Source organism: Drosophila miranda (assembly GCF_003369915.1).
Source record: "Drosophila miranda strain MSH22 chromosome Y unlocalized genomic scaffold, D.miranda_PacBio2.1 Contig_Y2_pilon, whole genome shotgun sequence".
NCBI lineage: Eukaryota > Metazoa > Arthropoda > Insecta > Diptera > Drosophilidae > Drosophila > Drosophila miranda.
In genome coordinates this window covers 12,282,708-12,304,717 of record NW_022881614.1, presented here as the reverse complement: position 1 = coordinate 12,304,717, position 22,010 = coordinate 12,282,708, and the positions used below count along the sequence as shown (strand labels likewise).

Sequence of the window (22,010 nt, the reverse complement as noted above, 5' to 3'; positions counted from 1 at the left end):
CGTCGTCCCGTCGAACCGGAACGACCACTCTCTCACCTGTTTCGCCACTCTAGCGTAGTCCAGGTGTGCTGGCCGTATGGTGGCTGGTTCGGTTCTCCCTCTTTCGGTCTCTCGGCTTCGATCCCTTCCTTGGTGGCGGGGCCTGCTAGGCGTCCCTGTGTGCGAGCGTTCCGGTATTGGCACTGAGAGACTCGCGATCAATTCTCTCTGTATGTCCTCCACAGGACCTCCACAGCGCCGCCGCTGCTGCGCCGGGTGGGGGTGCCAGGTGCTCGTACGCGGCTTGTTTGTCGTCCGCCCGGGGTGTCGGCGAGGACCTGTCCGCCCGACACTCCCATACCTCAATCAGATCGGCCCACTCCGACTCATCTTCGTGTTCCCTCATCCACTCCTTAAATGTTCTTCTCATTTCGTCCACTGTGCCCTCCAGCCGCACGCCGAAGGCGTGGCCGCATTGGAAAAGCTCCTCCTTTCTCAACCGGTGGATGCATTGTCCCTTCCCCATTCTCTCGTCTATATTTCTCCTCCCTTTGTCCTACTGTTTGTCGTTGTAGGCGACGCCCACGTTGGGCGCCAGTTGTAACGCACCTGCTTCTTGGTTCGCTTGAGTTTGCTGGGCTCGCTCAGCGGTCGGCCGATTCGTCGCAACGTATTTTTATTGTTGCCCCAACGACAAATGATAAGACCTTCCTTTTCTTTAATCGAATTTCTCTTTATTCGTAATTATACTAGGACTTAGGGCTAGATGCTACAATTCAACTTATCTATGGATCTCCACCACGCGTGGGCTCTCGTCGGGTGTGGCAGCGTTGAGGCTTATGATTGGGGCAGTTCGACCTCCGCTATTGCTTTGGCCCGCCACGCAAATCCGCACTCTACGTCTCGCACTCCCCTCTTAGCTTCCACCGGCAACTGTGGATCACCTCTTAACTTAGACTCACTCTGGGGGCAGGCGGGGCCTGTCTTCCTGTTGCTATTCACTTCACTGCACTTCTTCGAACCGTACCGGGTATCACTCCTACGTTTCGGCGGGGTTTCAACGTGCGCGCGCGATCACTTCTCCACGGAAAAAGAGCCCCGCTTCGTTGCCGCATACTCCTTTTATAGCCCCTTGACGGGCCCCGGCTCGGCGTTGGTAGTTTTCCATCGCCGTCTCCTGGTTTCCACGGCCTTCGTAACGGGGCCTGGCCGGTGGCGTGATTCCATGCCCATATTTGGTCATGCGTCGGATCGCTGCCGGCCCGATCCCGCCGTCTCCTCTGCCTCTCGCGTTTCTCTCGCTCCGAGAGCGGGACACTTCTCCTCTCGGGGCCCTTGGCGTCTTCGACGCATCCGGATATCCGTGGGTATCTGGGCGGACCTTCGACTTATCCAGCCAGCCATCAGCCTTTATCCGACCGTCCCACCGCCTTTATCCGGCTATGCTTTGGTCGAATTCGGCCTGTGGGAACCGCGGTTCCTCACAACACACACACACACACACACACACACACACACACACACACACACACACGAAACCAGGAAAGAGGAATTTCGCACGGCAAAACACGGGCTGAAGGTGGCCATCAAGAAGAGTAAGAGCGACTGCTTCCGCCACATATGCGACGAAGCGGAGGTAGACCCCTGGGGTACTGCTTATAAAGTAGTCACCAAAAGGATCAGAGGAATAAGCACCCCTACCCCGACGTGCCCGCAACTGCTGCATAGGATTGTGACAGCGCTGTTCCCCAGGCACCCGCAGAAGGAAGAAGCTAACCTGGACCAGGAGGAACCACCATACGAGCCAGTATCTACACTGGAGGTCATAGAAGCAACCAGGACAGTTGGCGACCGGAAGGCACCAGGGCCGGATGGAATACCCAACAAGGCCCTAAAGCTCGCGGTGGCCACCCGACCGGAACCCTTTGCGGAGACTTTCAACAGTTGCCTCAGGGAGGGAACATTCCCAAAACGATGGAAGCGGCAGCGTCTAATTCTGCTGCCCAAAGGCAACAAGCCAGCAGACGATCCATCGGCGTACAGACCAATCTGCCTGTTGGACACGGTGGGCAAGCTGTTTGAAAGAGTGCTGTACAACAGGCTTCTAGAGTTCGTGGAGGAAACAGAAGCACTCTCAGAGGCGCAATATGGATTCCGGAAATCCCGCTCGACCGTGGACGCCATCATGGCGGTAGTTAGCATCGCAGCGAAGGCCATAGAAGGAACAAGATGGAGGTGGGGCACCAAGGAGTACTGTGCCATCGTGACGCTGGACATTCGAAACGCTTTCAACTCGGCCAACTGGTCAAGGATCGAGACGGCGTTGTACCGAATCGGGGGACCGGTATACCTTCTGAGGATGATCTCCAGTTACTTCTCGGACAGGGTGCTGGGCTACGAGACGGACCAAGGAGAGATAGCGTACGAGGTTACGGCATGAGTCCCGCAAGGATCAGTCTTGGGGCCGCTCCTGTGGAACCTCATGTACGACAGCGTGCTTAGACTGCAGCTACCCCCAGGTTGCCAGCTAATCGGTTTCGCTGACGACCTGGCCCTAGTCGTTGTAGCTAAGGAGGTCCAGAAAGTCGAATTGGTACCCAATACAGCTATTGATCTAATTTCTGGATGGATGCGGGAAGCCGGTCTGGATCTGGCTGGCCACAAGACGGAAGCAGTCATCACTCATCACGAGCAGGAAGAAGACGGAGTACGCCACAGTGCGAGTAGGAGCAGACCTGATAAGATCGCAAGACTCCATCTAGTATTTGGGAGTGATGTTGGACAACCGCCTAACCTTCCGCTCGCATGTGGAGTATGCTAGCCAGAAGGCAGCGAGGATGCAAGGAGCTCTCTCCCGCATGCTTCCAAATGTTGGTGAACCAAAGACTGGATGCCGAAGACTGATGGCAAGCGTAGTGTCCTCCATCCTTCTCTACGCAGCGCCAATCTGGGCGGCAGCGGTCATAAACAACCAAGGCCTGCGAAGGAAGTTAGCTGCTCCATACAGGCTAGACGCGCTGAGGGTCATCTCGGCTTACAGGACTGTGTCCGAGGACGCAGCACTAGTCCTAGCGGGTATGATACCCGTGGACCTACTGGCCAGGGAGATGAAAATAGTGTACGAAAAGAGTACGGCGCAGGGAACCATAGGCGGCACGGCGGCCATCCGCAATACAGCGCGACAGGCCTCCATCGAAACATGGCAGGAACGGGGGAATCAGAGCGTCAAAGGGAGGTGGACGCATAAACTGATCAGTAGCGCGAAGGAGTGGATCGGAAGGAGCAGAGGCAACGCGGACTACCACATAATTCCTAATTCCTAATTCCTAGACGTGTACCGTCTCATCAAGCGCATCCAGGATGACCTGAGACGATGCGAGAAAGAGCGGCATGTAGCGGCCTAGAATAGGCCCCCCCTCCCCGCGAAGCAATACCTAACGGTGATCCCGCGGGGGAAGAGGTGTGTATGTGTGTGGGGTGGTTTTAGTACGTATGACTTGACTAGAGCAAGGAATCGTGCATGCCAATGGCACGGGTCATTGGTATCTCATGAAGATTTACACTCCTCATGGCGCATCCATTGAAAAAATAATAATAAAAACACACACACACACACACCGGAGATCCGCAGGTCCAGATGGAGTCCATAATGCAGCACTAAAATGCATAATTAGAGCCCATCCGGAAGCATTCGCCACAATGTACACCCAGGGCCTAGCGGAGCGGACAGTCCCACGAGCATGGAAACGGCAAAGGCTGTTTCTGATACCCAAGCCAGGCAAAGAGCTCAACGACCCATCGTCATACCGGCCGCTGTGCATGCTGGATACCATGGGCAAGATTTTCGAGAGGATGGTATGTAACCGACTGGAGGCGGAACTGGCTGAGCGTCGCGGACTTTCCGACCTCCAATTCGGGTTCCGCAAGCAGAGGAGCACCACTGACGCCATCGAGATGGTGACAAACCTTGCCAGGGAAGCCATGGCAGGAACGCGATGGGCTGGAGGCGACAAAAAGTACTGCCTAGTATGTACACTAGAATTTGGTTACTTTGGTTACTCTAGCCTTAATAGTCTCTGAGATTTTTGAATATCCCCAGATTTTCGTCCTTTGCGCTGGGCGGAAGGGGGCGAAATTTTGAAACAAACTCGTCTCGGTCCGATATATTAGGAGTGTGGATACCAAATTTGGTTGCTCTAGCTTTTGTAGTCTCTGAGATTTAGGCGCTAATGTTTTACTCTAAGCAAAGCCGCCTATGCTACGTGTGTGTTAGAGAGACACAGGGCGAAAAAAAATGAAATTGTTTTCTTGATGCTGGCTATAATAATAATACGATCCAATTCAGATTCCGCAGTCTTAAAGATATGGTCATTCTCTACGATTCTGCGTTTTTGGTTTTCTCAATTGTGGATACCACAGATTTTCGTCCTTTGTGGGGGCGGAAGTGGGCGGGGCGCGGTTTTGAAATATTTTTGTAGCAGTGACATATCACAGAAGTCTGGATCCAAAACATCGTTGCTCTAGCTCTTATAGTCTTTGAGCACTAGGCGCTGAAGGGGACGGACAGACGGACAGACGGACGGACGGACAGACAGACAGGGCTCAATCGACTCGGCTATTGATGCTGATCAAGAATATATATACTTTATGGGGTCGGAAACGATTCCTTCTGGACGTTACACACATCCACTTTTACCACAAATCTAATATACCCCAATACTCATTTTGAGTATCGGGTATAATGAAATTGTTTTCTTGATGCTGGCTATAATAATAATACGATCCAATTCAGATTCTGCAGTCTAAAAGATATGGTCATTCTCTACGATTCTGCGTACGAAACGCCTTCAACTCTGCCAGCTGGAAGAGCATCCTAGAGGCCCTGACCAGGAGGGGTATATCTGAGCAAATCATACGGACTCTGCGAAGCTATTTTACGGACCGCGTCCTGATCTACGACACGGAAGAAGGAGCAGAACATCACCAAATCACCGGAGGCGTCCCACAGGGCTCGGTCCTAGGGCCGATACTGTGGAACGTGATGTATGACGATATCCTGCGGCTTACATTACCGGAAGGGTGCACCATGGTGGGCTTCGCCGACGACATAGCACTGGTGACAGTGTCGAAACACGTAAGAGACGCAGAGGAGAAAACCAACGTAGCAGTCGGGATGATAGTGGCCTGGCTTGCAGCCAACGGGCTAGCATTGGCGGAGAAGAAGACGAAGGCTGTGCTAATGAGCAGCAGAAAAAAGGTCGAGCAGGCATGCGTGAGAGTCGGTAGCAAGATCATAATGATGGACCAGAGGCTGAACTTCAAGGCCCACCTGGAATACGCCAGCGCAAAAGCGACTGCAGCAACGGCGGCCATAAGCAGGATGATGGCCAATACAGGGGGACCACGGCAGCGTAGCAGGCAGCTCATCGCTGGGGTGGTCACCTCCATAATCTTATATGGATCAGCAGTGTGGGCACCAGCAATGATGGTTTCCACATACAGCAGAGACTGCAGAAGCGCATACCGACGCTGTGCCCTGAGGGTTACATGCTGCTTCCGGACGGTGTCTGAAGACGCCGCACTTATTGTGGCAGGCATGGTCCCGCTGGATCTCCTGGCAGCTGAGCGGCAGAGCGGAGTGGAGGTAGCCAGCGAGCGGCGAGAGCGCACTATAGCCCAGTGGCAACGGCGCTGGGACCAAGCGGCAAAAGGGAGGTGGACCAGACGTCTCCTTCCCCAGCTTAGCCCATGGCTGCGAAGAAGGCCATGGACCATTATTTGGGCCAACTGCTGACGGGGCATGGCTGCTTCAAGCAGTACCTGCACCGCTTTAGGCATGCTGACGACCCGCAGCTGCTGCGGTCCTGGAGTCGACGAGGATGCAGAGCACGTCTTCTTTGTATGCCCCCGCTTCTCGCAAGAACGAACGAGGCTAGGGGAGACGCTTGCAGAAGTGAGTGTGGACACCCTCACCGACCAGATGCTAGCCGGTGAGCGATCTTGGAACGCGGTCGCCTACATGGCAGCAAGCGTGATCAAGGAGCTGCGCAGGCTGGAGCGAAGCCGGACAAACTAAGCCAGAAAGATGACCCTACAGCCCGCACCGCGAAGTAATGCCTAGCGGCAGTCCCGCGGGAGCGGACCCACACATGGTTCGAGTGGTATAAAGTGATTTCCCATCCAATAATTCATCAGAGAAACTTACTGTCTTACTGTCTGATGGGAAAAAACAACCTTAACGACTTATTGACCATAGAAATATGCCACTTAATGGCCAAAGAAAAACGAGGGGGAACGTTGTTATACTTATACCCGATACTAAGTCAGTATGGCTCTCCTCCGGCAGACGCCGCTAATATTAAACGACACGACAAAGAGTGCGTGCGAGAGAGACAGAAAATCAGTCTGAGCGTGACGTCGGGCGCTGCGTAGCCACTGCAAATTGATTTGTTCCTATTGGCTATAAAAATTATCTGATCTGATCCAGATTCAGCAACCGGATAGATATGGTTGCTATCTATGATTCTGCGTTTTTAGTTTTCTCGAATGTGCAATATTGTGGATGCAACAGATTTTCGTCCTTTGTGTGGGCGGAAGGGGGTGGGGCGAAATTTTGAGATACACGTTTTATAGTAAGCTCTAACAGGAGTGCGGATATCAAATTTGGTTACTCTAGCCTTAATAGTCTCTGAGATTTTTGAATATCCCCAGATTTTCGTCCTTTGCGCTGGTCGGAAGGGGGTGTGGCGAAATTTTGAAACAAACTCGTCTCGGTCCGATATATTAGGAGTGTGGATACCAAATTTGGTTGCTCTAGCTTTTGTAGTCTCTGAGATCTAGGCGCTAATGTTTTACTCTAAGCAAAGCCGCCTATGCTACGTGTGTGTTAGAGAGACACAGGGCGAGAAAAAATGAAATTGTTTTCTTGATGCTGGCTATAATAATAATACGATCCAATTCAGATTCCGCAGTCTTAAAGATATGGTCATTCTCTACGATTCTGCGTTTTTGGTTTTCTCATATCTTTAAAATTGTGGATACCACAGATTTTCGTCCTTTGTGGGGGCGGAAGTGGGCGGGGCGAAGTTTTGAAATATTTTTGTAGCAGTGACATATCACAGAAGTCTGGATCCAAAACATCGTTGCTCTAGCTCTTATAGTCTTTGAGCACTAGGCGCTGAAGGGGACGGACAGACGGACAGACGGACAGACGGACGGACGGACAGACAGATAGGGCTCAATCGACTCGGCTATTGATGCTGATCAAGAATATATATACTTTATGGGGTCGGAAACGATTCCTTCTGGACGTTACACACATCCACTTTTACCACAAATCTAATATACCCCAATACTCATTTTGAGTATCGGGTATAAAAAACTAACCAAATTTCACTTTTCAATAGAATTAACATAAAACATCTCTCTGCATTCAGCCCGGGCTAATTTCACTTTTCCTAGACAAAAGCCATGAAAAACTGTTTACTTTTCATGAATCGCTTGATTTGGGCTACTAATTATCGTCGGATCGGATGGCGAGAGTGCAGTTTCTCGGACAAAACAGATTTGTTTTTATACCCGATACTCAAGATGAGTATTGGGGTATATTAGATTTGTGGTGAAAATGGATGTGTGTAACGTCCAGAAGGAATCGTTTCCGACCCCATAAAGTATATATATTCTTGATCAGCATCAATAGCCGAGTCGATTGAGCCATGTCTGTCTGTCCGTCCGTCCGTCCGTCCGTCCGTCTGTCCGTCTGTCCGTCCCCTTCATCGCCTAGTGCTCAAAGACTATAAGAGCTAGAGCAACGATGTTTTGGATCCAGACTTCTGTGATATGTCACTGCTACAAAAATATTTCAAAACTTCGCCCCGCCCACTTCCGCCCCCACAAAGGACGAAAATCTGTGGCATCCACAATTTTAAAGATATGAGAAAACCAAAAACGCAGAATCGTAGAGAATGACCATATCTTTTAGACTGCAGAACCTGAATTGGATCGTATTATTATTATAGCCAGCATCAAGAAAACAATTTCATTATACCCGATACTCAAAATGAGTATTGGGGTATATTAGATTTGTGGTAAAAGTGGATGTGTGTAACGTCCAAAAGGAATCGTTTCCGACCCCATAAAGTATATATATTCTTGATCAGCATCATTAGCCGAGTCGATTGAGCCATGTCTGTCTGTCCGTCTGTCCGTCTGTCCGTCCGTCCGTCTGTCCGTCCCCTTCAGCGCCTAGTGCTCAAAGACTATAAAAGCGAGAGCAACGATGTTTTGGATACAGACATCTGTGATATGTCACTGCTACAAGAATTTTTCAAAACTTTGCCCCGCCCACTTCCGCCCCCACAAAGGGCAAAAATCTGTGGCATCCACAATTTCGACGATACAAGAAAACTAAAAACGCAGAATCGTAGAAGATGACTATATCTTCTACAGTCCAAAATCTGAACCAGATCGTATAATTAATATAGCCAGAATTAAGAAAACAATTTCATTTTTTCTCGCCCTGTCTCTCTCTAGCATAGCCGGCTTTGCTTAGAGTAAAACATTAGCGCCTAGATCTCAGAGACTATAAAAGATAGTGCAACCAAATTTGTTGTCCACACTCCTAATATATCGGACCGAGACGAGTTTGTTTCAAAATTTCGCCCCACCCCCTTCCTCCCACACAAAGGACGAAAATCTGTTGCATCCACAATATTGAGGATACGAGAAAACTAAAAACGCAGAATCATAGATAATGATCATATATATCAGATTGATGAATCTGGATCAGATCAGATCATTTTTATAGCCAAAAGGAACAAATCAATTTGCACTGGCTACGCAGCACCCGATGTCACGCTCAGACTGATTTTCTGTCTCTCTCCCACGCACTCCTTGTCGTGTCGTTTAATATTAGCGGCGTCTGCCGGAGGAGAGCCATACTGACTTAGTATCGGGTATAGCTGTAGAGTTGCGGTCTCCGCAGCAACTCACAACGTTCCCCCTCGTTTTTTCTCGCCCTGTCTCTCTCTAACACACACGTAGCATAGGCGGCTTTGCTTTGAGTAAAACATTAGCGCCTAGATCTCAGGTACTACAACAGCTAGAGCAACCAAATTTGGTATCCACACTCCTAATATATCGGACCGAGACGAGTTTGTTTCAAAATTTCGCCACACCCCCTTCCGCCCCCGCAAAGGACGAAAATCTGGGGATATTCACAAATCTCAAAGACTATTAACGCTAGAGTAACCAAATTTAGTATCCGCACTCCTGTTAGATCTCACTATAAAACGTATATCTCAAAATTTGTAATTACAATTACATAAAATTGCAACGTCTATGGTTGCCATTGATTTGCTCTGCTCCGACTTGTGGGTCGTCGGCATCGGGTGTCGCTCTCGAATTTGGCACAGCCTCCCAGCGTGAGCGTCTTCCAACTGGTCATCGCATCTACACCACACCTGGCTTCCCCTCTCCGTCCCCGACCATCGGTGTAAATTGTAACAGTGACCCAAATAAAATGCGGCAACGACGACAACGACAACAACGACTGGTGCGACCGAAAAGACCGGTAAGCTAACAGTGAATGGTGCAAGTGCCCCCAGCGTACAGACTTTATACAGACATACAAACTCGTATTTACCTGAATTTAGAGGTGGTAAACCGTATACGTAAGTATGTATTCCACGCATCCATTTCTAATAGCAACTACAATTTACCTGCCGCCCGTGGCTGAACCAGAACTCAACACGAGCAGACGGATATCAGCTTTTGGGAACCATTTTGAGTAGTGTGTAAATCATAATTAGAGAAATTATAAACTGGAGAAGTGTAGGCCAAAATAAATCAATTGATCAAGAGTCTATTCGTTTGGCTCGGGGTTTCGCCGGGGGTTGGCTTGCAGGAGGCCTGCCCCGTGGAAGACTTCCTTTCTTTCAATGTTTCGTAGGTAGCCGTACGTAAACATATGTTTAATCAGCACATGATTAAGTTCCACTTTGTTGAATCTTGAGTCCGACTGCGGTTTGGCTCAAGTTACAAGTTGCTCACTTTGTTTGTTAAACCAAGTGGTCAATTGTGGTCGAGACGGACATGGACTCGTGCAAAAGCATAAGAAGAATACAGTTTTAGGCTAAGTGAAGCAATGATCGACCATTTCTCACGTGGGCATCTCTACGGCTCTGTGGCTGTAATCACACGGTGTCGGCCACCAACAGGTTGTCTGTGGCGGGCCGTCCTCTGGCATTAGGAAACAGAACGGAGACCGCGCTCTACGGCGGGGTATGGGATACTTAAAACTTGTAAAATGTTGGATGTCGCTCCGAGGCCGGTTTCATTTGTTGGCCGTCTCCGTCTCTGTGGTCCCCACTGTCTAGTGTTATGCACAAAACGATTTCGTTTTGTTTTCATTACCATTACCATTATTATTCTTCCGTGGTCACTTTTTGCCAGGTCATGCTCCGGGCATCCGTTTCCATAGACACACACACACACACACACACACACACACACACACACACACAGGACAGTCACCCCCCCCCCCCCCCCCCACCAAGCGAAGCAGGAACTGCTTACAGGACATAGACGAGATTGGCGCAATCCTGGACGACCTACTCTACCAGATGAACGAGAAGGGCCAGAGGTCGATCAACATGGCCATCAAGAAGATCGTAGCACGCATGAAGGAGTTGCAAGTGGAAGTCAAATCCCATCTGCAGGCGCCAGAGGATAAAAGGGCAGCGCCAGGAGGATGCCAGTGCCATGATCACACTGCAGGCCCAACTGGCCCCCTACCCAGTATGACCAAGCCTAGTGCGACTAAGGCGACGCAAACGGCATCAGGAGCCTACAAGAGCGAGGCAACACCCCGAACTGAGGAGAAGAGCGCGCGCGGAAGGCCCAGGCAAGGACACCAAGCTGACGCCACTCGACAAGAGGAAACCAAGATGCAGTGCGGCAAGGCGGAAGACACCAACCCTACACAGAAGTGGAGTGAGGTGAGAGGCAGGCGTGCGAAACGCAAGCAGACAGGCCGACCAGACGCAGTGCTGGTCAACTGCACCGAGGAGGCATCATACGCCGACATCCTCAAACTGGTGAAGGCAGCACCAACGCTCCAGAGCCTCAAAAACAAGGTTCAGGGCATCAGGAAGACAGCCTCGGGCGAGCTGCTTCTAAGGATGCAACAATCCTCAGACCCCGCCACCCAGGAGCTGCAGATGGCCATCCAGGCAGCGCTTGGGGACAAGGCAGCCGTGAAGGCCATGCAGGAGACAGTCGCGGTTGAGGTACTCAACATAGACGAGCTCACGACAGGCGACGAGGTATGTGAGGCCATAGCTGCAGCGATCGACGGCGACTTAACACAAGGAGCAGTGCCGTACATGCGGAAAGCATATGGCGCAACGCAGGTAGCTACGCTGAACCTTCAGCCCGCACTCGCAAAGAAGCTCCTGGAGCTCGGAAAAGTTCGAATCGGCTGGGTTGTCTGCCGCGTGCGGCAACGGATTGCGCCAACCCGCTGCTTCAAGTGCATGGCCTATGGACACACTGCAGCCAGGTGCAGATCCAAGCGGCCTGTGTCAAGCAATGCATGCTACAAATGTGGTGGGGAGGGGCACAAGCACAACCAGTGCAACAACCCGCCAATGTGCATTCTATGCGCTGGCAAGCCAGGAGACGTCCGCTCAGCAGCCCACTCGGCCCTCAGCCGCAGCTGCCCTGAGTATAAGAAGGCACTAGCAAAACTGGTTGATGGTTAAGCTCCTGCAGCTCAACCTAAACCACTGCCGAGCTGCTCAGGATCTGTTGGCGCAAACAGTCCTGGAGCAGAAGATCGACATAGCGCTACTCAGCGAGCCGTACGGCAAAAAACACGAAGGAGTCTGGCAGCAAAGCTCAGACGGAGGAGCAGCAATCTGGAGCTGTGGCCCACAACCAGGCCAGCTTACCCACAGAGCATCCAGAGTGAGATATGTGAGAGCTAAGCACAGCGGCACTTTTGTCTACAGCTGCTACATAGCACCAAGGTTCACGCAGCAGGAGTATGAGGCGATCATCAGCAACATCGCTAACGACGCACGAGGCAAATCGCCGGTCCTGATAGCGGGCGACTTTAACGCCTGGGCCACGACTTGGGGCAGCGCCAAGAACACACCCCGTGGGACATCGCTCCTGGACGAGTTTGCAAGCCTGAACGTCTGTCTCCTCAACACAGGAACCACACCAACGTTCAGCAAAGCAGGGCGGGAGTCTATTATAGACCTCACCTTTGCAAGCCCAGAGCTCGCACGCCACGCGAAGTGGCAAGTGCTGAGTGCTTACACCCATAGCGACCACTTAGCCGTAATGACGGAAACCTTTGCACCCAGGAACACAACAAGGATACAGCGGGCGCTCCAGGCCGGGTACAAGGAGGAAAGCCTGAGCAGAGCCGCACTCCTCTCGGCAGCAGAAAACCTAAGCGCCGCCGGGGATGCTGAAGCATCCGCGCTTGCCGTTTACAGGACCGTCAAAGCGGCCTGTGATGCAGCCATGAAAAAAAGAAAGATCGGAGGAAGCAGGCACCGGCCAGTACCGTGGTGAAATGAGCACATTGCCAAGGCCAGGAGGGAGTGCTGCGCAGCTCGGCGTACCTACCAGCGAGCAAGAGGCTCCGCCCAATTTGGCAGAAATGGCGCGGCATTCAAGGCCAAAAGAAAAGAGCTGAAGGAGGCCATCAGAAGCAGCAAACTCAAATGCTTCAAGGAGCTCTGCGATGCGGCCGATGCGGAACCTTTTGGTGGAGCATACAAACTAGTCATGGGGAGATTAAACAGACAGCCTATGCCCAACGATCCGGTGCATATGAGAGAGATAGTCGGCACCCTATTCCCTAGACAACCACCCTTACAAGATGAAGCTAGGGTAGAAGGAGCTAGCCTGAGGGACACCACCACCATCATCACTGCCAGAGAAGTACGGGAGGCCACGGGTAAGCTGAAGATCGGGAAAGCGGCAGGTCCAGATGGAGTCCAGATGCAGCACTAAAATGCATAATTAGAGCCCATCCGGAAGCATTCGCCACAATGTACACCCAGTGCCTAGCGGAGCGGACAGTCCCACGAGCATGGAAACGGCAAAGGCTGGTTCTGATACCCAAGCCAGGCAAAGAGCTCAACGACCCATCGTCATACCGGCCGCTGTGCATGCTGGATACCATGGGCAAGATTTTCGAGAGGATGGTATGTAACCGACTGGAGGCGGAACTGGCTGAGCGTCGCGGACTTTCCGACCTCCAATTCGGGTTCCGCAAGCAGAGGAGCACCACCGACGCCATCGAGATGGTGACAAACCTTGCCAGGGAAGCCATGGCAGGAACGCGATGGGCTGGAGGCGACAAAAAGTACTGCCTAGTATGTACACTAGACGTACGAAACGCCTTCAACTCTGCCAGCTGGAAGAGCATCCTAGAGGCCCTGACCAGGAGGGGTATATCTGAGCAAATCATACGGACTCTGCGAAGCTATTTTACGGACCGCGTCCTGATCTACGACACGGAAGAAGGAGGGCTCGGTCCTAGGGCCGATACTGTGGAACGTGATGTATGACGATATCCTGCGGCTTACATTACCGGAAGGGTGCACCATGGTGGGCTTCGCCGACGACATAGCACTGGTGACAGTGTCGAAACACGTAAGAGACGCAGAGGAGAAAACCAACGTAGCAGTCGGGATGATAGTGGCCTGGCTCGCAGCCAACGGGCTAGCATTGGCGGAGAAGAAGACGGAGGCTGTGCTAATGAGCAGCAGAAAAAAGGTCGAGCAGGCATGCGTGAGAGTCGGTAGCACGATCATCAGGACGAAGCCTGCGCTAAAGTACCTAGGGGTAATGATGGACCAGAGGCTGAACTTCAAGGCCCACCTGGAATACGCCAGCGCAAAAGCGACTGCAGCAACGGCGGCCATAAGCAGGATGATGGCCAATACAGGGGGACCAGGGCAGCGTAGCAGGCAGCTCATCGCTGGGGTGGTCACCTCCATAATCTTATATGGATCAGCAGTGTGGGCACCAGCAATGATGGTTTCCACATACAGCAGAGACTGCAGAAGCGCATACCGACGCTGTGCCCTGAGGGTTACATGCTGCTTCCGGACGGTGTCTGAAGACGCCGCACTTATTGTGGCAGGCATGGTCCCACTGGATCTCCTGGCAGCTGAGCGGCAGAGCGGAGTGGAGGTAGCCAGCGAGCGGCGAGAGCGCACTATAGCCCAGTGGCAACGGCGCTGGGACCAAGCGGCAAAAGGGAGGTGGACCAGACGTCTCCTTCCCCAGCTTAGCCCATGGCTGCGAAGAAGGCACGGCCAAATGGACCATTATTTGGGCCAACTGCTGACGGGGCATGGCTGCTTCAAGCAGTACCTGCATCGCTGTAGGCATGCTGACGTATTGCAGCTGCTGCGGGCCTGGAGTCGACGAGGATGCAGAGGACGTCTTCTTTGTATGCCCCCGCTTCTCGCAAGAACGAACGAGGCTAGGGGAGACGCTTGCAGAAGTGAGTGTGGACACCCTCACCGACCAGATGCTAGCCGATGAGCAATCTTGGAACGCGGTCGCCTACATGGCAGCAAGCGTGATCAAGGAGCTGCGCAGGCTGGAGCGAAGCCGGACAAACTAAGCCAGAAGGATGACCCCACAGCCCGCACCGCGAAGTAATGCCTAGCGGCAGTCCCGCGGGAGCGGACCCACCCCCCCCCCTCCCCCCCCCCACCCCCTTCCAAGCCATAATTGCTATTTTATAAATATAAATTGTTTTCTCAATAAAAACAAAAAAAAAAACAAAAAAAAAAAAACACACACGCAGAGACAACAATGCAATGCAACAATGTGGGAAGGGAAGTAAAATTCAATTTGTGGAAAATTCGGCACAATATGAAATCTATCTATCTCCCCAATTCCCCACAATCGATTGTGATGATAAATCAAATTGGGTTCCCATAAAATGGAAATGTTTTGGCAATCAATTTGTTGAATATAATATCAAATGCGATGAAAGGGCCATATAAAACGGTGTGAATGAACAGTGAAAGTTGCGCTTGGCCGCAATAAGTGACATCATTTGTTTTTTTTTTTTTTTTTTTTTTTTTGGCAAAAGCATTTAAATCGATACCCAAGCAGGGTCTGGGAAAATCCCTGCAGAAACTGCAATGACAGTAAAGAATGTATGGACCAGCAGTACAGTAATGCCTTTTCTTGATTTCCATCCAAGGAATGTGTGCTGTCATGCGGCGGAAGCACACACAGAGGCAATCGTCTGTGGAACTCAGAGAGAGAGAATTTCACTTTCACCGCCAAACATGTCAAAACAAATTTGAAGTCTGCTCTGCCCGAGTATTTCCTGTTAGACAACGCATCCATAACACGGCACTCGAAGTCTGTCCGACTGTCCGACTGTCTGTCCTCTGCCGACGGACCCGATAATTTGTAACTGCTCTGTGTCGATAGCCAAACGGTGGCCAAAGCATCAGCCATGGGCATGGGCCCCCCTCCGCAATAATACGACTACGAGTACGAGTACGAGTAGTAGCACTTGAAACAATGCTGATGAGCTTAAAAGATAAACCAGAACACAGCAAATGAGTGAGTGTGTGAGTATAAAGAGTGCCCCTCTGCCTCTGCCTTTGCCTCTACCTCTATTTCCACTTATGTTTCTGTTTTTTTCACATGCACTAATAGTTTCGTTGGGGGCCGGGACTGGGGCTGCGGCTGGGGGTGTAGGAAGCGCAATCCATACATCCGTACATATGTAAGGTGAAATGCTCTTTTGGCACTCGATGCTCATGATTTGTGATCTGTCCCAGTTTTAATGCGATTGTCCTAAGTTTTATGATGTGTAAAATGGCTGTGGAAAAAACATTTCCACGACGGGGGGGACAGAGCCCTCTCGAAAGCACGGAAGAAAGTCCAAATGTCGCTTTCACATTAATTGCATGTGGGAGAGAGAGAGAGAGAAATAGAGAGATGTGGAAAATGTGAAATTATGGAATCCGTAATTTTCATAAACACAGAATTCCAGTGTGTGTGTTGGGTTCCACAATTAAATATGAATTGATTTTTAAGCAGAGATCGTCTATGTGGAACAACAATTGGCCAACTCGATGATCGGACAGCGGTAAAAACGTGCTCCTGAAATTATCTGAACACTGTCCAACCATCGCACTGATCTCTGAGCACTGACTGCCACTGCAACATCAACTCTTCCATTCACAGCAGCTTCCTTCCCCCAGGCCTGATCGCTTTGGCTTGGTTTGGGCCGATCCGGTCCGGGCCAGGCCAAGTCTCAAACTACCGCAAAGTCAACTCCAGGCAGTGCCGACAAGTGCAGCAGAAACCGCAGCACCAGCCACAAACTGGCACACGCTTCAATCAGAATCTGTGACTGTTGCTGCGGCTTTGGCTGTCGGCTGCCGGCTGCTGGCCAAGACATTTTCATTTCGCACGCGTTTTCTTTTATCGATCCAACTGCTTTCCAGCCAGGCTTCAAATAGAAATTGAAAATTGTTTTGCGATTGTTTTGCACCGTGCGATCTACGCGATGTATCTGTACATCTTTTTATACCCGATACTCAAAATGAGTATTGGGGTATATTAGATTTGTGGTGAAAATGGCTGTGTGTAACGTCCAGAAGGAATCGTTTCCGACCCCATAAAGTATATATATTCTTGATCAGCATCAAAAGCCGAGTCGATTGAGCCATGTCTGTCTGTCTGTCCGTCCGTCCGTCCGTCTGTCCGTCTGTCCGTCCCCTTCATCGCCTAGTGCTCAAAGACTATAAGAGCTAGAGCAACGATGTTTTGTATCCATACTTCTGTGATATGTCACTGCTACAAAAATATTTCAAAACTTCGCCCCGCCCACTTCCGCCCCCACAAAGGACGAAAATCTGTGGCATCCACATTTTTAAAGATACGATAAAGCCAAAAACGCAGAATCGTAGAGGATGACTATATCTTCTAGAGTGCAAAATCTGAACCAGATCGTATAATTATTATAGCCAGAATCCAGAAAACAATTTCATTCTTTCTCGCTCTGTCTCTCTCTAACACACAGGTTTCATGGTCGGCTTTGCCAATTGCAAAATATGAGTTCAAGGATCTCAGAACCTATAAGAGCCAGAGCAACCAAATTTGGTATCCACACTCCTGTGATATCGGACCTTGACCGTTTCGTGTCCAAATTTCGCCACACCCCCTTCCGCCCCCACAAAGGACGAAAATCTGGGGCATCCACAAATCTCAGAGACTATTAACGCTAGAGTAACCAAATTTAGTATCCGCACTCCTGTTAGATCTCACTATAAAACGTATGTCTCAAAATTTCGCTCCACCCTTTTCCGCCCCCACAAAGGACGAAAATCTGTTGCATCCACAATATTGCAGATTCGAGAAAACTAAAAACGCAGAATCATAGATAGCAACCATATCTATCCGGTTGCTGAATCTGGATCAGATCAGATAATTTTTGTAGCCAAAAAGAACAAATCAATTTGCAGTGGCTACGCAGCGCCCGACGTCACGCTCAGACTGATTTTCTGTCTCTCTCGCACGCACTCTTTGTCGTGTCGTTTAATATTAGCGGCGTCTGCCGGAGGAGAGCCATACTGACTAAGAATCGGGTATAACTGTAGAGTTGCGGTGTCCGCAGCAACTCACAACGTTCCCCCTCGTTTTATATTCATATATGTACTTATTTATTTGCTCTATAATATATACTATACAATTTATATTTAACTTAATTTAACGGACAAGAGTATGTTGGGACTAGGGGCCCCGCGGACTGCGGTACTGCCGCAAAGCTTTGCTTCGCAGTGGCGTGGACACCTACTCCGTCTGCTCCTTCCGCCTTCTCTCCAAGGACCTAAGCGTTCGCATCACGCTAGAGGCGAACTCCGCGGCCGCTTCCCACACCTTCGGGTCTGCCAGCATCAGCGGCACCAGAGTCTCGGTGCTGACCCTAGACCCTGCTGCTGTCTCAAATGTCTGACGCTCGAGGTCAAACCTGTGGCAGTCGAAGAGGACGTGGCGAGCGTCCTCCTCTATGCCTGTGCCACACTCCGGGCACCAGTCCTCTGTCTCGTGGCCGAAGCGCTTGAGGTAGCCGCGGAAGCAGCCATGTCCGCTCAGTGCCTGGGTAAGGTAGAAATCCACCTGGCCGTGCTTCCTTTCAACCCAGCATGCTATGCTTGGGATGAGGGTGTGGGTCCATCGGCCTTTGGGTGAGTGGTCCCATCGAGTCTGCTGTATCTGTACATCTGTATATCTCTGTGTGTGCCTCTCTGATGATTACCATTCGCCTCACTTCCTCACCAAACTGACGCAGCAGAGTTCTGGGATGCTGATGTGGCAAACGGAAGCATTGATTTTCTTTTCTTGACTTTTTTTTTGCGTAGAGATAATGAGTTCCCATGTCCATAGAAGGAACAGAACTACGAGTAGAGTCTGGTCAAAGAATCGGGATTGGAGTGCAGCTATTTCATATGAATAATTGTTTATAGATTCTATTCTGCCTTACTTTAACCACTTTTGGAAAGAGGAATTCAGCGAAAGGAAAGTCCAAACTGGGAGACACTCTCCTCAACTGATTTCAGTCCGCTAAATATTTCCATTCCTATTTGCCACACTGGATGGCATAATGGTTGCAGGCATACTGCTTTGATTTCACTTCATAAAGATTCTCATATGGGCCATCATTTCTTGATCTTACAAAACATTATATGATGTACAAAAAATGGTAATGCTGTGTGAAATTTGACGTACAAGAGAGCCAGAGTGCTCAAAGATTTCATTTGTTTCTGGTTGAGTGTAAGGGAATTTTGTGGCCGTAATGTAGCATAAAACGAACCAAATCATTGTGGAACCAAGTGCGTGGAGTGTGGAAAGCGCACTTCGAATGAGCAAAAGAGTTTTCTGTACCAAAGTTTTTCTGATTCATTTATTGGCACAAAGGCATACTATAGTTTATGTTGTTGGGCGCATTGTCAACTCGACCAGACCGGGGCCAAGACCGGGGCCAGGCTTTCACTCAATGGAGTGATGTGGAAGCCACTGACACGATTCGATTTGTCAGTGGCAGCCAGTGGCGCAGCCGCGATATGAGCTTGCAATTTGGCAAATTGATTTTCTTTTGCCATAATTTTACATTTTTTTTGTGTGCTTAACTTTCTTTCTTTCGATGACAGTCGATTCGATTCGATTCGATTCCATTCCATTCAATAAACTAAATTGTCTGTCACTTACCGCCGCCATTCGTTTCAATTGATCTAAATCCACTTGTTGTCGGCACAGACGATGCGACTATTATTATTAAACTTGTTAAAGCGATGGAAAGTAGTTGTGGTCTTGTTGTTCTTGTAGTTGCGGTTGACGCTGTTCTGGTTGACGCTGCTGCTGTTGTTGTGCGGGACAATGTCGCCGCTGAGGCCGGCGTAACCCACTTAAACATGTTTGTTGGTGGCTCACTGGCTCGCTGGCTGGACACTGGCGGGGAGTTCTGGCCTAGACCGTTTCTGGCTTATTCTTATTATAGTATTCGCTCGGATTCTGATTTCGTAATGGGAGTGCGAAAAACACACACACGCACACACACAAGGGTGTCGTGTCGTAACAGCGCGCCCTCAATGAACCGCTAAGCCAAGCAAACGACTTAGGCAACGAACGCGTTTTCCGAACCGATCCGCGATTCGAGAATCGAGAACTTTACGAATATGTGATTTGACCGCACTTTGCTTGAACAAATTAAGCTTTCGTTGGCGAATTTACACCATGGCCAGTCGTGTGCGTTCGGTCAACTGAACGCTCCGCGTGTGTCTGATTGGGAGTTAGTGCGACCGTCACCGTGCAGCGGCCAAGATAACGGACCTTCGCCACTTTTGTGTAGAAAACTTTCACTTTAATTCAGCCGCAGAGCAGCGAGAAAGAGCGAACGATCGCGAGAGACTGGGAAAGACTGAGACAGCGGCTCGTACGTGAGAGTATTTCTATTAAGCGACGCTTAAATGGTAAACATTTCTAATTCGGCGTCTGCTTCTTTAACGGCTGGTGCTGGTGCTACCGATTCCTGTTTTCATCGCTTGCTTGCTTTCTTTCTTTCTTTGCCCAAGTCTCGCTCTCTCGTCTGCACGCGTGCGCGTTTCGAACTCAACTGAAACGGTTTACAGCGCGGCCTTGCGGTTAAGAGCGCTCCGCTTACAGAGCGCTAACAGTGTCGCTCGCTGTTATCGCACCTCGGAAGAGATGGCCAGAGCTTTAGCCTGACCGATATGTGATTCTGCAGCAGGGTTATCGGCCCCCTAGCCTGAGCGGGAACCTGAGCTGAGCCTGAGAATGCCAATTATCGCTTCGCAAAATTACCGGCAAAACTTAACTGCTAATAACGGTGATCTGCCCATGTGGCAGGAGGCCCAACCTGTCGTTTGCCATTTCCTTGACCCAAATTTCACTCGGCGCGCCCTTTGTCAACACATGTACTCGTACGTGCAACACAGCTGGAAAATCCGGCGCTGGTCGTGGCTGGTCGTGGCTGGGCCTGGCTATAGGCAGGGCTATTATAATGGTCGGTCCACCACTCGAGCAAAGGCTGGCACTTGGCTGAACAAGCGTGGACACGGCTCCACCATCACGATCTTTTTTTTTCTGTCTGTAGAATTTCACTTTCGTTATTGTTGTCGCTCTTAGCAGTTTTTTTATACCCGATACTCAAAATGAGTATTGGGGTATATTAGATTTGTGGTGAAGACTAGTGCTCAAAGACTATAAGAGCTAGAGCAACGATGTTTTGGATCCAGACCTCTGTGATATGTCACTGCTAAAAAAATATTTCAAAACTTCGCCCCGCCCACTTCCGCCCCCACAAAGGACGAGAATCTGTGGCATCCACAATTTCAAAGATATGAGAAAACCAAAACAAAAACGCAGAATCGTAGAGAATGACCATATCTTTTAGACTGCAGAATCTGAAATGGATCGTATTATTATTATAGCCAGCATCAAGAAAACAATTTCATTTTTTCTCGCCCTGTCTCTCTCTAACACACACGTAGCATAGGCGGCTTTGCTTAGAGTAAAACATTAGCGCCTAGATCTCAGAGACTATAAAAGCTAGAGCAACCAAATTTGGTATCCACACTCCTAAGATATCGGACCGAGACGAGTTTGTTTCAAAATTTCGCCACACCCCCTTCCGCCCCCGCAAAGGACGAAAATCTGGGGATATTCACAAATCTCAGAGACTATTAACGCTAGAGTAACCAAATTTGGTATCCGCACTCCTGTTAGATCTCACTATTAAACGTATATCTCAAAATTTCGCCTCACCCCCATCCATCCCCCAAAGGACGAAAATTTGTGGCATCCACAACTTTGAAGATAATGATCATATCTATCAGGTTGCTGATTCTGGATCAGATCAGATCATTTTTATTGCCAAAGGGAACAAATCAATTTGCACTGGCTACGCAGCGCCCGACGTCACGCTCAGACTGATTTTCTGTCTCTCTCGCACGCACTCTTTGTCGTGTCGTTTAATATTCGCGGCGTCTGCCGGAGGAGAGCCATACTGACTAAGTATCGGGTATAAATGTAGAGTTGCGGTGTACGCAGCAACTCACAACGTTCCCGCTCGTTATACCCGATACTCAAAATGAGTATTGGGGTATATTAGATTTGTGGTAAAAGTGGATGTGTGTAACGTCCAGAAGGAATCGTTTCCGACCCCATAAAGTATATATATTCTTGATCAGCATCAATAGCCGAGTCGATTGAGCCATGTCTGTCTGTCCGTCTGTCCGTCTGTCCGTCCGTCCTGCTGTCCGTCTGTCCGTCCCTATTAGCGCCTAGTGCTCAAAGACTATAAGAGCGAGAGCAACGATGTTTTGGATCCAGACTTCTGTGATATGTCACTGCTACAAGAATATTTCAAAACTTTGCCCCGCCCACTTCCGCCCCCACAAAGAGCGAAAATCTGTGGCATCCACAATTTCGACGCTACGAGAAAA

General features: G+C 50.0%; 1 protein-coding gene across 1 annotated transcript in view; it reads right to left on the bottom strand.

Annotated features, from left to right (window-relative positions):
* Positions 1–19,459, bottom strand: part of LOC108158229 (serine protease filzig) — a 42,239-nt gene extending 22,780 nt beyond the window's left edge. The window contains exon 1 of the mRNA XM_033398208.1: positions 19,255–19,459. Within this exon, the coding sequence (XP_033254099.1) occupies positions 19,255–19,459 (205 nt within the window). The remainder of the gene's footprint in view (positions 1–19,254) is intronic.
* Between the last annotated feature and the right edge of the window lie 2,551 nt (positions 19,460–22,010).